Source organism: Colossoma macropomum, unplaced genomic scaffold (genome assembly GCF_904425465.1).
Source record: "Colossoma macropomum unplaced genomic scaffold, Colossoma_macropomum, whole genome shotgun sequence".
Taxonomy (NCBI): domain Eukaryota; kingdom Metazoa; phylum Chordata; class Actinopteri; order Characiformes; family Serrasalmidae; genus Colossoma; species Colossoma macropomum.
The window spans coordinates 9337166-9354055 of NW_023494791.1; the positions used below are offsets into that span (position 1 = coordinate 9337166).

The following is a 16890-nucleotide window of genomic DNA, read 5'->3' on the forward strand; positions in this document are numbered from 1 at the left end:
CGTGAGTCCAGCAGCTGTGGAGTGTCTGGCCCCAAGCTTGGCAAAATGTTACAGAAATTCCTCTGTATGTGTGTTTGTGCGCATGTGTATGTGTGTGCATCTGCATATCACAATTTTTCATTTTTTAGTTTTTGACATGAAAATCCCTGGTGCCCTTTACATTGTGTGTGAATTTCAAGATGAATGGACCAAAAGAAACTCAAAATGCCTTGGGGGGAAAAAAGTCTGATTCCATTGACTTACATTAAAAGTAAAGGAGGTTTTTTCCTTCTCCTGTAAATTTACCATTTTGGAGATACGAGGTTTTCTTCTGACAACAGCGATATGTGTATGTGAGAGGGACTATTGACACCAAGTGACTCAGAGTACATGCAAATTTAAGTTCCATCCCATAACAGTATGGAAGGAGTCTCCACTCCTCAGCTGAGAATCATCAGAACTTAACTCTGACCAGGCCTGTAAAAGAACTGTTAGGATCAGAGAGAGGACATATAGGGGGATACTGGTGGGTGGCAGTGGTCAGTGATGGATTACATTACAGCTGAGCACTTCCCATTGTTTTCTGGGAAGAGAGGTGGCAGTCTTGTCCAGATTATTGGAGCAATAGTGCAAAGAAGGCAAAGACAGCGGGGAAAAAAGTTATTTTATAGATAATTTCTTAATTTTATGGGGGGGGGCGGGGGAAGTAAATTCCATACCAATAGTCAAGCTACACTCTGACCTTAGCATTGAGAAGTTAGCAAGAGATACATCTAGTGGTTAAAAAACAAGAACATGAACATGGGTTGTATGGTTATTGCATTGGTCAAATGAGTTAATTAAAAAAAAACAGCATTAGGCCTTATTTTCACTGTTTCGTTATATTTCATTGAAATACAGAATTAGCCCACAGTTCATCATATGCACCGGTAACATGATGTGTACTTTGTTTGTGCCCAAGCCTATTATTTTCCTATTAATTTTTTTTTATGAATACATATATTACATTATTCTAGCATACCTCGTTTATGTAAATACATTTTCAGTGCATTAAATTCATTTTAGGCATTAATGCCTCCCAAAGTCTAAAAATGTCAGGTGTTGTGACCATCCAACCATATATGCATATGAAATAAATCAATAAAAGGGTAATTTAGTCACATAAAATTCTAAATAAAATGGTTGGGCATGATTTATGTTTGGCCTTTAAACCTTTAAAATAATGTTCCACAATAGGGCAGCTTTAAAAGTGTGCAGCTCATTGAAGAATGTTTTTGTAAAATGTACATTTTGATTTGCTAAACAGCCTTTTACAAATTACACTTAAGCTCAAATACTATGCTTTTCTGAACTATAAGCCTCTAAACATGCATCAAACATTAGGATAGTTCTCATACCCAGTGTTGTATTTTAAGTAATCACTGTCACAACAAACATATTTTAATAATGACATAAAAATAAATAATAATAATAATAAATAGTTCTCATATTCCTATATAACAAATAAATGTATATATGCACGAAATTGTCAATGCACAAAAAATGTGCTTGCAGTTCTGATGTAAGTAGCTGGTAGAATTTCTGTTTTATTTTGCAAAATAGTGAATAGTGCTTTTGTAATTTTGTTTTGTTGTTTGTTTAAAGGAGGTTAGTTAGATTTCTGTTCTGTTTACATCTAAAAAAGTAGTCTGTATTTGCATCACATCCAGTCATCATGTGCTGATATCCAACAACTTATATTATACGTACAGCCCTAAATGTGTGGTTGTACCACCTGTCTGGGTGGTAAAATTGATGGTCCTGTTTAATTTCTTTTGTACCATTAGAAAGACTATGAAACCAGTATTAGTATATTGAATGGGTTCTTGCAGATGCAGAAGTGCACATTGTAAAGTTTTTAATAAGAATGTTAGAAATTCATTTTGAAAGCCTTGGGACTGGGATACCAACTTCTCTGGACAGCAGGAGAATGAACACTTTATAAGTTAATGAAAAGTGACCCCCCTCTGGTGCTGTAAGGGCCGGAGACAGCTTATCTATTGAGAGAGCAGGAAGGAGAGGAAATAGCCTGCAGACTAAAGTTTGCTAAATACTAACTGATAACCTGAATTTGCAGTTTGTTTAGTCTATTTTTGCATATTTTGCAGGAGACGAATGTACAAAATGAATTTAGCAGAGAAGTTTGGTTTGTTTCTCACCAAAACTTTGTGTGTCTCTTTGTGCATGTGTGTGTTTTGTTTTTCCTCCTGCACAGGGACATTCCAGCTACATTACGCATCTTGACTGGTCCCCCGACAACAAGTTCATCATGTCCAACTCAGGAGACTATGAAATCCTCTACTGTGAGTGATCAGCTACAGCAGCATAAAGCACACTGACACAATAATCACAGTGTGTCTCACACAGCATTAATAGACATGACTTGTTATTTTGCTTTTTCATTGAATTCTGAATGAAAATTATGAGTGAAATTTGTGAAATTATAGAACAGCGTAATAATGATAATAATAATAATAATAATAGTAATAAATTACTTTCTCTCTCTCTCTTTCTCTTTCTCTTTCTCTTTCTTTTTCTCTCTTCTTTGCTTCCTTGTATTTTTTCCACTGCAGGGGACATTCCAAACGGCTGTAAGCTGATTCGTAATCGCTCTGAGTGTAAGGACATTGACTGGGCCACCTATACCTGTGTGCTGGGATTCCACGTCTTTGGTCAGTATTAACTGATGCACCATTATCTACTGATGATATTACAGAATTCATCACTGTAATGACTACCAGTTGTTTGGTTTTAGTTATATTGTGACCATGGCATTATCACAAATAACAATTTGACACAAAAGCGGTAGTGGTTTGTTGCTTGGATGGCAGACTGCTAAAGTGATAGTGATCATCTGCTCCCTTTAGTCACAACAATACAAGCTGAATTGGTAAATCTCAAGTTTTGAAAAAACATGACAGTTGAGAACTGACATCATATCGGTCAGTGAAGCACTGTAACTAAACTATTGGAGTATAAAATTAAAATATGAAAAATAAAATTACAGCGACAGACATTATCAATTATCAGAATTTTTAGCCTTTTAAAATTGGTATTGGTAACGTCTGTTAGGCCATAATATTTACTACTGCACCATAAATACTGTTCTCTCTGTCTGCTGTGTGCCTGGTTACTTGTTGAGGGGCTTTCACCTCATTTCACCCCATTATTATATGACCTTTATGCTTTCCTGTTTCTTTTTTCCTCATAAATTCAATTGCTTAGTTAAGGCCAATACCAGACCAGCTCTCCCAAAACTCACTTGTCTAGTCAGCATAGCAAGTCGTCTAATGTCTGCAGTTCAGCAGTAATACTCATACACATACACACACAGATTGTCAGACACACAATGATGTTCAGATGTAATTGCAGTGTCACCCTCCACCTCCACATATTTGAGCTCCTTGTTGAGTTGGAAAAATAGTTTAGAAGTGATTTACACGTTCCACGTCAGCCAGCCAGAAGGAGGTCTGAGACAGACACTCTCACTGATATCACTTTGCATATTTCCAAGACAGTGCTCAAGAGTCCGTGACCTGATCCAGATTCTGATACTGTCCCTGACAGAGAGACACATGTAGCCCATATGACCTGTGATTATCAAAACAGAAATGGAGCCTAAAACATTTAAAGCATTTACTATTGGTACGTCTTGTAGCATAGCAGGAAATTTTCAAAACCAGGCAACAGTAAACAAAAAAACAAAAAACAAAAAAAAACCTGCAGGAATCAAATTATAGCTCTTGAATAACTTTTAAAGATGTTCACTTTTTTAATTTGCTGACTGATAAAAACAGTGCATAGAAATGTGTAAACACAGACACGTGAATTGCCAGTTACGATAGAACTGATAAAAACTCATGGCCGGCTTTGCGTGCAGTAGATAGTAGTATCCTGTAAACATGTATAAGTGGAGCGTCTGAGACTTCTTCCCCAATTGTTCATTAATTGGAATTGGAAAAGCCTCTTCTACCTTTGACAAAGTAAGTGCTCGTTCGACACCACCGCCTTGGGTGCTTTCTTTACTGATCCACAGGTCCAGCTAACAGCTTGACCACAGAACACTAAATTATCTGTATTAACTGTAGTATTATCTGCAGCTTGTTGGAAAATCAACAGTGACCTCCTTCATCCACATTGTATCCACACAGCTAGCTAATCTGTATCTGGCTAATCTAGTCAGTGGCAAGCATCTAAACATAAACATGCTGCCAAGCAAATGGACCGTGGGCAGAGCATGCCTACGGTCACTAAAGAACACTTGCTTTGAGCTCTCAACTGAGAGGTGGATCTCTTGTCATGCAGAGGTGTCAGTTACAGAGAATGGATACTGAGGTGAATTAGGTCTTTGTTTTGGGAACGCTGCTGTATATCTATACACTATACAAGAAAATTACCGCTATCCTGTATTTAACTCTGTGATCAACCAGGTGCACTAATTGAAAGAAGATGCCCTTGGTCCACTGCCTGCTCTAATAAAACCAACTATAGCCAGAGTCAATAAAGAATGTCTGTCACCTTTGGCTCTAGATAATGAATAAATGGACAGTTGTCCAGTTGTTTTGTGGTTTACCTATGAAATAACACATATGGAATTATATAGCGATCATTAAAAACATATTATATGTTTTATTTTAGTTTCTTGAAAGTAGCCCACTTTTGTCTTGATATCAACTTGTAACTTGCAGCCTCTTCAGCAGCTCTATGAGGTGCCACCTAGAATGCTTTTCCAACAGACTTGAAGAAGCTCCACATATGTTGAGACCTGGTTGGCTGAATTAAAAAAAAAATAATTTTCATTTTGAAAGGAAATTCATACATGGGCATGACCTACACTTTTTTGTGTAGATAACAATTATGAAAAACAATCAGGTGTGTCTAAACTTTTGACTGTTTGTGTGTTTAACTTGTGTTTTAAAATACTGTTGCCCACATATGGTAAACAACGTTTGACTGTGTATATGTGCTTATGTATTTTTTGGTTGATATGGAACAGGAGTGTGGCCAGAAGGTTCGGACGGAACCGACATCAACGCCTTGGTGAGATCTCATAACAGGAAGGTGATTGCTCTGGCGGATGACTTCTGCAAAGTGCATCTCTTCCAGTACCCGTGCTCCAGACCTAAGGTCAGCACCATAGAATGAACTTACTCTTTAATAAGTTTTTTAAATAACTCTTCATTCACCTGGCAAAATGCACAATAGTATAATAGCATAGCATAAAATGACTTTTTATATTTAGTTTAGTTAGAAGTACTGTAATGTTTCTTGTTTTCATTCTTTCACTGGCTTCATTTCATCATTTCCTTATAGGCACCAAGCCATAAGTACAGCGCCCACAGCAGTCATGTGACTAATGTGAGCTTCTTGCACAAAGACAGTCATCTGGTATCAACGGGCGGTAAGGACACTAGTATCATGCAGTGGCGTCTGGTGGAGAAGACGCCCACCCTGGTGCCCAGCGACTCCAGCCTTGGCCTCACCGACTCCCTTCTGCACAACTCGAGCCCCCGCAGCCTGGCCTCAGTTCCTGCCATACCCCAGTCGCCCTCCGAGCCAGTGGCAGTGCCCGACTCTCTGCCCCTCGGTGACACGCAGCCAGACACCAACACGCCACCCCCAACACCCATTGAGGCCTTGGAGCCTACCCCCAATGGACAGCAGGAGGGCTCACCTGAAACCCCACCTCCTTCTGATGAGGCCACACCCACCTCTGACAGCACCCTGAGCCCAAAGGACAGCCTGGAGCCTAGCGATGACACAGCCACACCCAGCGATGAGGGCACACCCTTTAGCCCACCCTCATAAAGCTTTGTCGATGAGGTGATGGTGGCCTCCTGCACCTCTCCTCCTCCAGAGTTCTCTTGTCTGCTCCTCTTAGTGTGCTCCTCCCAGAGGCACTAGCATGTCACTGCACCCTTGCTGTGGCAGGTTGGAGTACATAAACAGAGGCTCTTTAAGTTTTACTCTTTTCAGGTTCTTTTTCTATTTCTTTAATTGTCTGTTAATTTGTCAGAGAGGGAGAAAAGATGAATGAAGTATGGTTACGTGCTGCCCAGGAGGAATCATACTCGGAGTATGTAGAAAGCCTTCGGAGATATGGAAACAGACACTAACATGCCTGTATACACTGATGCACACAAACACTACCACAGACACCATTTCACTCCCACTTACTCCATCTCTCTCAAACACACACAAAGACACATACTTTCTTTGGCAACTGTGACCTCTAGACACATTCTGGTGGGTAGAGATACAGTTCTTCAAAACCTTAAACAAATTTTGTTTCTTAGCGTACATGAAGTTGACAGCTATTAGCACCATACAGAGACCTACATACAAAAAACAGACCTACACACTCATACACAGAAAAGGGCACATACCAGGACAACAGAATTAGATTGGTGCAGTAAGTGATTAACTTTTAACATAGGATAAAATATTAATCAGCCATTATAACTGCAAAATAATACTTACTTTGTTGTAATGAGTAAAATTCAGTGTATGTTCATCTTAAGACTATAAATATGGAGTTTTAAAACTATTTTGTGAAAATGCCTGCATAGCATGTGTACCTGAGCCAAGAATTGTTTAAAAAAGAAAAAAAGAAGAAAAAAAAAACAAAAAAAACGCCAGGCAGGTATCCCTGGCTCATTGGCTGGACTCAACTCACTCACTGATTCCTTTGGCTTCTTCTCCATACAAGTCAAGCTATGCACAGTGATTAGCAAGAAGCTGATAATTGGCACCTCATAGAGTTACAACCATGAACAGCAAACCATATTTAACAACACAGCTGCTCTCTCTCTCACACACTCACACACAGTCACTTTTACCAATATGTAAACACAACATGGGGTCACTACACACAGGTGTGTAAGCCTGACCTGCCTCCACATACAGTTCTCCATAGGCATGGTTTGTTCTTGTTGTTGTCATCTTTTGCTGGACTCCTTGGTTTCTGAAGCTCTGTCTCGTGCACACAGTTCAGCACATCTGTATGAACATCATCCGCATGTGCAGAGATGGCCGATCGCCCAACCATCAGCTTCGATTTTTCTCCAACTGACCCCATCTGTAGTCCTCATAATCATATGCTGCATTTTTAGCCTGTTCCTTTTTCAGTTTGGACTGAATTGCTTTAGGTCGCATTTTGGGACTTTTTTGCCGCTCTATTCATTGGACTGAAATGTTTTGTTTTTTATTTTTGAGAGAAAAAAAGATTAAATGAGTCTTAAATGTGTGTGACTGTGTGTGTGTGCGCGCGCGTGATGTATGAGCTGATGTTTTTTTCGTCTTTCATTCCACAAGAGGGTGTTCACCTTTCCTCCCTCCTTCCTTCCCTCCCTCCCACGACAACTCAGGATCACTCACCTTGCCAGCAAGAGCATGTGTGAGAGAGAGAGAGGGTAGGAGGATATCTCTCATTTACCCTCCTCTCCTATCTCTCTCAGTGCTAGCATTTTCCCCTCACCACTTCAGCAACGCATTGTGTGAAGGAGAATAGGCTGAGTGATTAAAAAGATTAAAACGAGCATTTTGTGTTGAACCTTGACTACGGTGTGGACGCGCATGCCTGCCTGCAGAAGTAGCGTGCATGTCCCTTCACACTGAGGTTGCGTGTGTCCCCAGCAATACTTGAGAAATGCCTTTTTCAAGACTGCTGCACTAGCTCCTGACAGATGATGCCCCCAGACTTCTGAAGATCAGCTCCTGTGGCGGCATCTTCTGTACGGTTGCAGCATTGCAAGGTACTGAGAGGGATAGTTGTGGTTAAGCTGAATGTGTATAAAGGCATGAGGTCTGGTAGTAAAGCATGTTTTACCCCCAGACAGTAGAATCCACATGCAGTATTAAGAAGCCTGGATCAAATACATATTGTACACTGTTTGTGAACGACAGTTACATTTGATTTCATGACAGCAGTCAGTATTTGATGGTATTTAGTAGACTGCAGTGCTCTGTGTATGTATTTGATGCAGGTGTAGGTGTAGGTGAAGTGCATGTTTGAGAAGGCCACTGTGGCATTAGCAGTGTTTAAGAGATAGATGGAATGCAAAGATGATGTCTGGTTGTCTTACCAAGTCTTGCAGTGTGGTATATCACTGCAGCAGTGCTGTTGCTGCAGCCTCCCATCTCCAGCTGGTCTGCAGTTACCTTTTTCTAGTCCTTTTTTTGTATGGCCTTTTTGGATTGCTCCCGTTTTTAAATGTGTTTTGATGTTTGCTGAGAATGTCTCCGTTGGATTTTCATAGGTAGATTTGTATCTGCTTTTGCTGTCCTGTATAGCTTTAGTGCAAAATGGCACTGTTCCCTTACTCAGGGTCTGACCTTGTCACTCTCCTCTCTCTCTTTCCCCAGCTACTCATCACCTCCTCAGTAGCCCACCTACACACGTGCGCACACACACAAACACACACAGGGGCACATACTAGCAAACTATACTATAATCACATGGATTTAATAGGGAAAAAAAAACTACAGCAAACCATTTTCACAGTCTGCAGACGACAAGACGTCCTTGGCCTTTATCACATGGATGTCTCTCGTGAGCTTTAGGCTAACTTGAGGAGAGGTTTCCCAAATCGCCATTTCCAGACGCCATGTGCGCATTTACGTCTGGCTACTTTGTGTATATAGTAGTTCCTCTGTATGTATATAACTTTATGGGAATGCTTTCTTTACAATGCCTTGGCCATAATGAAGAGCATGTTTGGTTATTGACTTTTGGGGTAATGCTGGCGTCAGTGGTGCTGTGGCACAGCACGCTTCTAGGGAAAAAAAAAGAAAACCGAATCAGGATGAAATCTCAGATCAGCAAGTGCTGTGCTTGGCTCGATGAAGGCTCTTCCTGGATGTTGCTTGGTTTGGAAATGCTTTTGATATGTTTTTGACCCAGTGTGTGCCTCTAGGACCCTTACTGATGAAACTGTTGTTTTTCAGTCCAGTAAAGGTGACTTAAGACAACTCGGTTACCTGACATGGGTTTGCCAAAGGGGCTTTAAACAGGAATGTTTCTTGAATGTCGCATAGTTGAGTGGCCTTGCCATGTGTCCTCTGTGAATGGGTGTGGAATATGGGCGTTTCCGTGGCTTATTAAGTCTTCTGGGTGGAAAGTATTGGTTTTTAATTGAAGAGGTGATTTTTTTTTTAAGATAATAGTTGGATGTTCTTATCTGGTAGTACCTTCCTACAATTGAAATAGTGCTATGGATGCATCCATAGACGGCTTCTGTGCTTAGTGGACACGTCAGTGTCCAGCCTTTCAGTGACCAGACTGTTTGATTTCTAAAGGTCTGTATTTCTGAAGGGCTCTTACAGTCTCCCATCTCTGCGTGAGATGGGCTCGAATCCAAAACACACGGGGAGAGAGAAAGAGGAGGAGAGAGGGAGGCAATGCAAACTGGAGTGGAAAAATACAGCTCTTCTGGAATGGTCTGGATTCCCAGCCAGTGATTGTTTCCACACTAGAACCCTGGACTCAACTTCCCAGAATGCTTTGCAAATTGCCAGTTGTCTGATCGAATCCTCATTGAATAGAAGGGTGGGGGAGGGAGCCGGCTTTCGTACGAAAAACTTTTTGTGATAAAAAGAATGAAGATGGTAATGAAAACCATATCAATGATGATCATAATGATAAAAATGATATGTCAATAAATATGAACTCTTTTTTTTCTTGTAACAGTGTTTGAGCCAATCTGTCTCTCATGCATTCCTGTCTATGGGCAGAAATAAAAAACTGAAGATTTTAGAAAATAAACAGTCATTTTAAAATGAGGAGTTTTTGAGTGTTTTTGTACTGGTGAAAATTATGTCTGATTCATATCATGAATGTCTTTAAAAGCTACCTCATGGGAAGTTATTGCATAAAATATTTACTAATATGTTGCCTGATAGCCATTAAACAGTTAACAGTTAACTGTAGTTTAGATACGATTTTGGCCTAAAACATTTTTCAAAATAAGTTCATTGCAGATAGATACATGCAAGGCGTTGTAAGGCTAAATAGACCTAAAACTTTTTTTTTTGTCTCCCAGGTTTACCACTATTTATTATCAACATTACACACAAACCAAGTGTAGGTTTACTGGGGGTTTTGGATGGTGAGAGGCTATATTTGGACAGTAAATGGCTATGTTTGTGTTGTAGACATCACAACCTCTGGTTCCAGTCACCACCACTGTAAAGAAACCTGAGCTCCTGAGTTTCACTAAAATGAACCTTTGCACATGTAACCACTCTTTTGTGTTCATTTTATTTCATGATTTGCAGGTGATTTGGTGATGGTGTGTGCATGTGTCTATTCCTTTGTATGCCATGTTCAGGAATCCTGCAATCACACAAATTTATAAGGTTTCAGTTCCAATAGCTCTCCTGTGCAGCTGAAATGGGTAGTGTACAAACTAAGTAATGCATCTGTAGGAGGGGGATATGAGTTCACGCTGGAGAGCAGAGCCACCCTGACTCAGCAAGACAGCCTGTTCCTGCACTGCGCAAATAAACAGGCCAAAGTCCAGCTCCCAGCAGGATGAGGTCAACCAGTATGTCTATCTGGACACTATATTTCAGGAGAAGTTTACACACTTGTAAATAATCATACACATGTATTCTCAATGCATCATAGACCCATGACTCCTATGGGAATGATTAATATTTTTTTTTATTATGATACAGTATGTTTTAATAGTAAAAAAAAAAAGAAAGAAACAAAAGTGATGGCAATTAAAGTAAGAAAAGTTTTCTTCTCCCAGTTTTTTTTTTTGTTTGTTTTAAATACACGTGATTTCCAATTTCAGTCTCTAGCTCCCTCTGTTGTTGAAATTATGCGTTGCAGAGATTTGTCCTGCAGCATTTCCAATCTGGCCTTTGACAGAATTCCAGTCTAGCACAGCCCTTTTCTCCAGATGCTGAAAGACAGAAGTACGTGTTTATTAATAAATAGATAAAAAAATAAGTGTGTGTACATATATATATATATATATATATATATATATATATATATATATATACATACACACATATATATATATATATATATATATTGTGCTTTAAGATAATGATAAGAATGGTGCAATGATGCTTACATCTGGTATAACACGCCTGAGGCACTTTACTTGTGCACTGCAGAACCTGGTGCCTCACCATCAGGTAATCCTCCCCATAGCACTGGATTTTGAAGTCCGCTGTAAAAGAGATGAGTTAAGATCCAACCATGAATTACACTTCACTGTTCTGACATGCTGTTTGATTTATTTATGCCTTAAATCATCATTTGTTTTCACTTCAAATTACAAAGCGATTATTCCTACAGCGCTTTACAATATCAACTACAGCAGTTTTAGTAACTGTGGACCTCAATCACCAATTTATTCCTAAGTTCTTTCTTTAAATGTAATGTTATAACTGAAGTTTGGGGGGAGGAACATGCCTGAAACCTCTCCTTCTTCCGATCTAACGCTCTATAAATTCACATCCTCGCCTTCCATTCCTGTGACAAAGTGCTCGCAATCCCCACTGCCACCCCATCTCCTCCCTGATCCTCAGTGCTACATCAGTCCCCCTCCAGCTATGAGGGGGTCTGGCCTTCTAGCTAGAGAAGTTACCCAAGTTCTCAGAGTTCTCCCCCCACCCTCAATCAGTCTTCTCTCATACTACCACCACCATGTTGAAAGCATGGTCTGAACTCATGAGAAAAGTCCTAAGAAAAAGTCTACGTCAGATTCGTGCCGTGTTCCTAAACGTCAGAACTATTCACACCTTTGAGTGTGCAGATTCTGTCTTAAGAGTCTTAAGAACGGTTGGTGAACGAGGCCCATTCTGAACTTTTAACCATTAAACTATAGTTACAAACACACCTGATCTGACAGAATGAAAGAAGTTGCAGTCATTAAATGCTTATACGTACCGAAGCAGACTGGCAGCAGCAGCAGCAGCAGAAACCAGGCCTTCATTGTAGCGTTCTGTTTATACCTCCTTTTTCCTGATAGACAGTTCACTGAAATGCATGAAGAGCAGAGAGCACTGTCACCTTTATACACTTTCAGAGAGACTGAGGGACGCGTACCCAAACACACACACACACTCTGAGTAAACAGCCTTATCTCCTAAAGGTTATGACTGCGCAGTAACATAGGTCATGTTCCCAGTGGAAGAGAACGATGTTGAAATGTGTCGTCCTTTGAAGGAAGCATACGGGGGCGATTGAGGGGATTGTAAACTCTTCGTGTGACATCACTCTATGTAAATGGTCTGGTCTCAAATATTGCTGAGTCATTGTGTAGAGCACAATGGAAAGCTTAGACATGGTTTTACTTCAAAGGGTTCTTTTCATTTTGCATTGTGCTTGGAAATGGTATACACTATGCGTCGGTTTCCAGGGATTAAACCTAATCCTGGATTGCACAACATCCTGAATGGAGATTTTCCACTGAAAGAAAATATAGCCTAAGACTGGGCTTAATGCCTAACTGGGAAACCATCTCCACATGTCCAAAGGTTTAGAGACACCTCTTATTCAACGTTTCTTCTGAAATCAAGCGTATTAATAGGGAGTTTGTTCCCTCTTTGCTGCAGCAACAGCATCTACTCATCTGGGAAGACTTTACACTAGATGTTGGAACATTGCTGTGAGGAATTGATTGCAGCCACAAGAGCATTAGTGAGGTCAGGTACTGATGTTGGATGATTAGTTCTGGATCACTCCAACTCATCACAAAGGTATTGAATGGAGCTCCATCACCCCAGAAACACAGTTGGGGGGTTTTATACCCCTCTAGCTGACGATTGGCATTAGGAATGGTGACCTCAGTCTCATGTGTGGCTGCTCCAGAGTGTCCCATTCTATTGGTCAATGCTTTTCTGTGGAGATTATACGGGTGCACAATTGAACCCCTGTGTCAGTACCTTAAAAAAGCTGAATTCACTGTTTAGAAGAGGTGTTTAGATACTTTTGGACATATAGTGTTGGATAGGAAGTAGTTCTGATCTGCACAGACACCCAACTTGAAGTACTGGACAGTACTGGAGAGAAATCATTGCTGTCAGAAACAAAACCTTGTATCACCATTTTATAGATTTTATACATAATTTGAAAACAGCAGCCCCCCTTTTACTGAAATGGTCCAAAATTGCTTGGAATTAAATATTGTCACATTGACTTCCACTGTGAGTTAAGAATGTTTTCTGCTTCTCCTTTAAAGTTATCATTTTGGACCATTTTTTTTTACAAGGATTTGTTCCAACAGTAACAGTATATGGGTTAGTCTAATCTTCTACCCCACTCTTATCTAACAAGGTTAGCCTGATTCCTGTATATATGTAAGGACAACAATCTTCACTCCTCATTCCAATGTTAGTTCCAGTTACTTCTGTCTGAATCTGTGTTGTGCAATAGGTCTAATTCTCTCAGATGTGCCCATATTTTGGCATACTTTCACATAATGTTTGTCAGTGCAAAGGTTCAGAGTCTGAACTCTCTATCAGATTCAGCGCACAGATCTCTGATAAGCAGGCTGTTTCTGTGATGCAGGAACATGTAGCACATTTGTCTCTCATTTCTGGTAACGAGGTTTGTGTTAGCTGTATAAAAATGCTTGCTCATGGTTCTGATGTGTTTGTGTAGGAGGTATAGTGAGTTCCGGTTGATGAAATGAGCTGAGTAATACCTGTGAGCTCTGAGGTCTGTTTGTCTGTCCTTCTTTTCAAAGGTTTCACTCACACTGAGTCACTGTGTTTGCTGTGCTGTGTTTAAAGCTAAATGGCGCTTGAAGAGGGTGATATTTCAGTTTAGATCTCATGTTTTACACCAAGTAGTTTAGCAGTAGCAAGTCAAGGTGACTAGACTTATGCTATAATAAAGCTAATGGAGCGCTCATCTGAAGGCCTTCCTCAGTTCAAATGAGTGGTGGAAGAAAAATGTATTACAATAATATAATATAATATATACTATTATAGTATTAATTATGATCATTATTACTACTAGTAGTAGGAGTATATTAATAATATATTATAATACTATGTTATGTATAATATATATTTGTATAATACTAATACTACTAATAATAATAATAATAATAATAATAATATTTCCTCTTATTTTAATGAGCTTGGAGTGAGAAGTAATCTATATATAATACACTTTTGTTGTTTTTGTGATTATTCTTATTCTTATTATTATTATTAATTACATTTTGAATCTTGTCAGAAAAATGTTGGAAGTACAAAGAAACATTTCTCTACAAATTCCAAATGTATTAATTATATACAATTATACATTAATTATGTCATTATTTAAATTGCATATCAATTTTAAAGGAAAATGACTCTACAGGTCTAATAGTTAGTGCTAATGGTTGAGCTGTAAAAGGTTGATTCACCAGGATCTCACTGCCTTTTTGTGATTATTATGGAATTATTATGGAAAATCCTTAATTTTTGCATATTTGCAATATTTTCATGTTTCTGTTTTTTTTTGTGAGGGTAGTAGGTTGTAGGCCTGATATATTTCTTTAACTTGTTTTAAATGCAGCCTACATAGTTTATGATTAAAAAGCAAAGGAAGAGCTCTGTGTTTGCTGTAAACTGTGAATAAAGTGTGTCTCTGAGAATCGAGAACATATAGACTAAAAAGTGAAAGTGTCTTATATTGAAATGATGTAATGAAACTACTTATATACAAAATAAGAATCATATTGATTCCAAATATTCAGGAAAGGTGAGGAAAAGAAATAAAACGAAGGGCTCTCAAACTTGTTTTGGCAGAACATGCAGTAGCGCTGTATGACTGAACAAGGCCATAATAAGTATGATAGCTAAAAATCATTAGCACAATATTTTCTTCTAATCAACAAACTGAGATTGTCGATTATATCGCCCCCACTCCCACCAGCTCTCCGCAAAACACACGCAAATGTTCCGCACAGCACAACATGCTGACGCTTACAATAATCGTGAAAGCACTTTACAATTTACACACGATGTGGAAATAAAGCGGTAATGAGACACATTTATTAGCCCTACAAATATTGTGAGGGTTTGCTGAACTTCGTGAACACAAATATCAGGAGAGACTGATATATGATTAAAGAAATAATAAATTAAAGAAATTGAAGTCACATGACAGTCTTTGAAGTCTAGCTAGTATTCAGACCTTCTCCCCTTTAGGAATGTTTATTCCAATGAGACAGACGGAATTCTTCATGCAAATGTGCCATAACTTTTGCACAGGCCACACAAAATGTGCAGAAGTGTGTTCTCTGTAGCAGATGTGATAAACAACAAAACATGCCAATGTGAGCAGGGTGCCCAAACTTTTGCATACAACGGTAGAAGTGCTATGTGAGTCGAGCTGAGTAGGCCCACATGTGTTGGGTCATGCGTTTATGGAGTCTCACTGACTCACTGAGTTTATGCGCTCTTCATTATACTGGACTGCATTTGTTATGTTGCTCCTCTCATGTTTGGCTATGAGTCTTTTGGGTTATGTGACTTTGTCTTATTGTCTCACTGGGTTTGAAACACACATGAATGTAATGTCAAGTCACATTTCTCAGACTGTCTAGACACACAGGGGAGAACAGTGTTGCTCTGCTTTCCTTCTCTGCCTGTCAGTCTGATGTTTTTGCCAGATCTCATTGTTGCTTTGACGAAGGCCTAGTTGGGGTTGTCCATTCTCAGCCTGGAGTTCTACTCACCTTCAGCTTGTGTGCCAGTGGATAGTAGGAATCACAGCAAATCATCGCTGTCATGACAGAACCTTTCATCTCCATAGTGGTGACTTCACTGGACAAGGGAAAGGCATTATGTAATGCTACATTAATGGAAGAAGATTGTACATTAACTGCCTTTTTCAAATAGTGTTTAAAAAAGACTTTAACCCAGTTGTTCTCCAAGTTCCTAGGTTTTATTCCCAGGGATTTTCTTTTTATTTATGATGGTAGATAAATGTAACGTTCACAAGCTTTTTCACCATCTTATCAGTCTTATGTCTGAGTCTTCTAGATCAATGTTTCCCTTGTCCAGTACAGTTACCAGTTACCAGGAGATAAAAAGTTGTGTTATGACAGCGTAATCTGCTTTTTGAGTCCCGCTATTCCACTGTTTGATTCCAGCTATTATGGCACACAACTTGAAACTGTAACTTTCTTTGCACATACAGCTCCACAGACATCCACTGTGCCAGAAGTCAACTTGCCTTTCTTCTTGCTTCTAGTACCCTCAGTTATAACACCCATAGAGAGCACTTCCCTCTCCTAGCATCCCATAAATAATCCATAAATGAATGTAGCAATCCTTTATAGATGAGAACCACAATTCTCATTACTTTTAAAATGAAAGAATGGTGTGATGGAGACTAACATTAATCTGAGCCACTTCTCTGGGTATAATTCTGTAAGTGTTGTAGTTGATTGAATATTTCAGGGATATTTCTTTGCCCACTCACGGCAGAAAGCTGCGATCAATTACTGTAATCTATAGTACACAAGCCTGTGGAACAGTATGGGGCAATATTTCCACCTCTGGCGCACCGGCATAATAATTTTAAACCAATATCTCAGACTCTGAATGGTTTTAAATGAGATTTAGACAGCAGTGTTTTGTCTCACAATGCACCTGTACAGCTTGAGAACACAGAGGATACATTTAAAGGAGAAAGTGATGGCAGCGTGCACAAATGTGTGGTTAGTTCTCACATGAGCAAATGACTTTTATTTAAACTTTAATTTAACGAGGCAGGTTATTAAGAACATATTCTTATTTACAATGATGGCCTGGCAAGCAGCAGAAGACACTTGAGGAAAAAGGGAATTGAAGACTTAATGAGCTCTTTTCTTACAAGATTATTGGTCCAATACTAGAAGCCATAACTTA

General features: G+C 39.3%; 2 protein-coding genes across 4 annotated transcripts in view; one reads left to right on the forward strand and one right to left on the reverse strand.

Annotated features, from left to right (window-relative positions):
- Positions 1–6441, forward strand: part of LOC118810206 (echinoderm microtubule-associated protein-like 4) — a 76154-nt gene extending 69713 nt beyond the window's left edge. For all 3 annotated transcript variants that reach the window (XM_036573798.1, XM_036573797.1, XM_036573799.1), the window contains 4 exons: positions 2234–2321; positions 2592–2690; positions 5015–5145; positions 5332–6441. In XM_036573798.1, coding sequence (XP_036429691.1) covers positions 2234–2321; positions 2592–2690; positions 5015–5145; positions 5332–5826 — 813 coding nt within the window. In that variant the 3' untranslated portion in view covers positions 5827–6441. The remainder of the gene's footprint in view (positions 1–2233; positions 2322–2591; positions 2691–5014; positions 5146–5331) is intronic.
- Positions 6442–10657: 4216 nt separating this feature from the next.
- On the reverse strand, positions 10658–12184 carry wu:fj16a03 (uncharacterized protein LOC335475 homolog). The gene is made up of 3 exons (XM_036573800.1): positions 11927–12184; positions 11106–11204; positions 10658–10928 (listed from the first exon to the last, which is right to left on the reverse strand). The coding sequence occupies exons 1-3, from the start codon at positions 11970–11972 to the stop codon at positions 10843–10845; spliced, it is 231 nt and encodes a 76-aa protein (XP_036429693.1). The 5' UTR covers positions 11973–12184; the 3' UTR covers positions 10658–10842.
- Positions 12185–16890: the final 4706 nt, after the last annotated feature.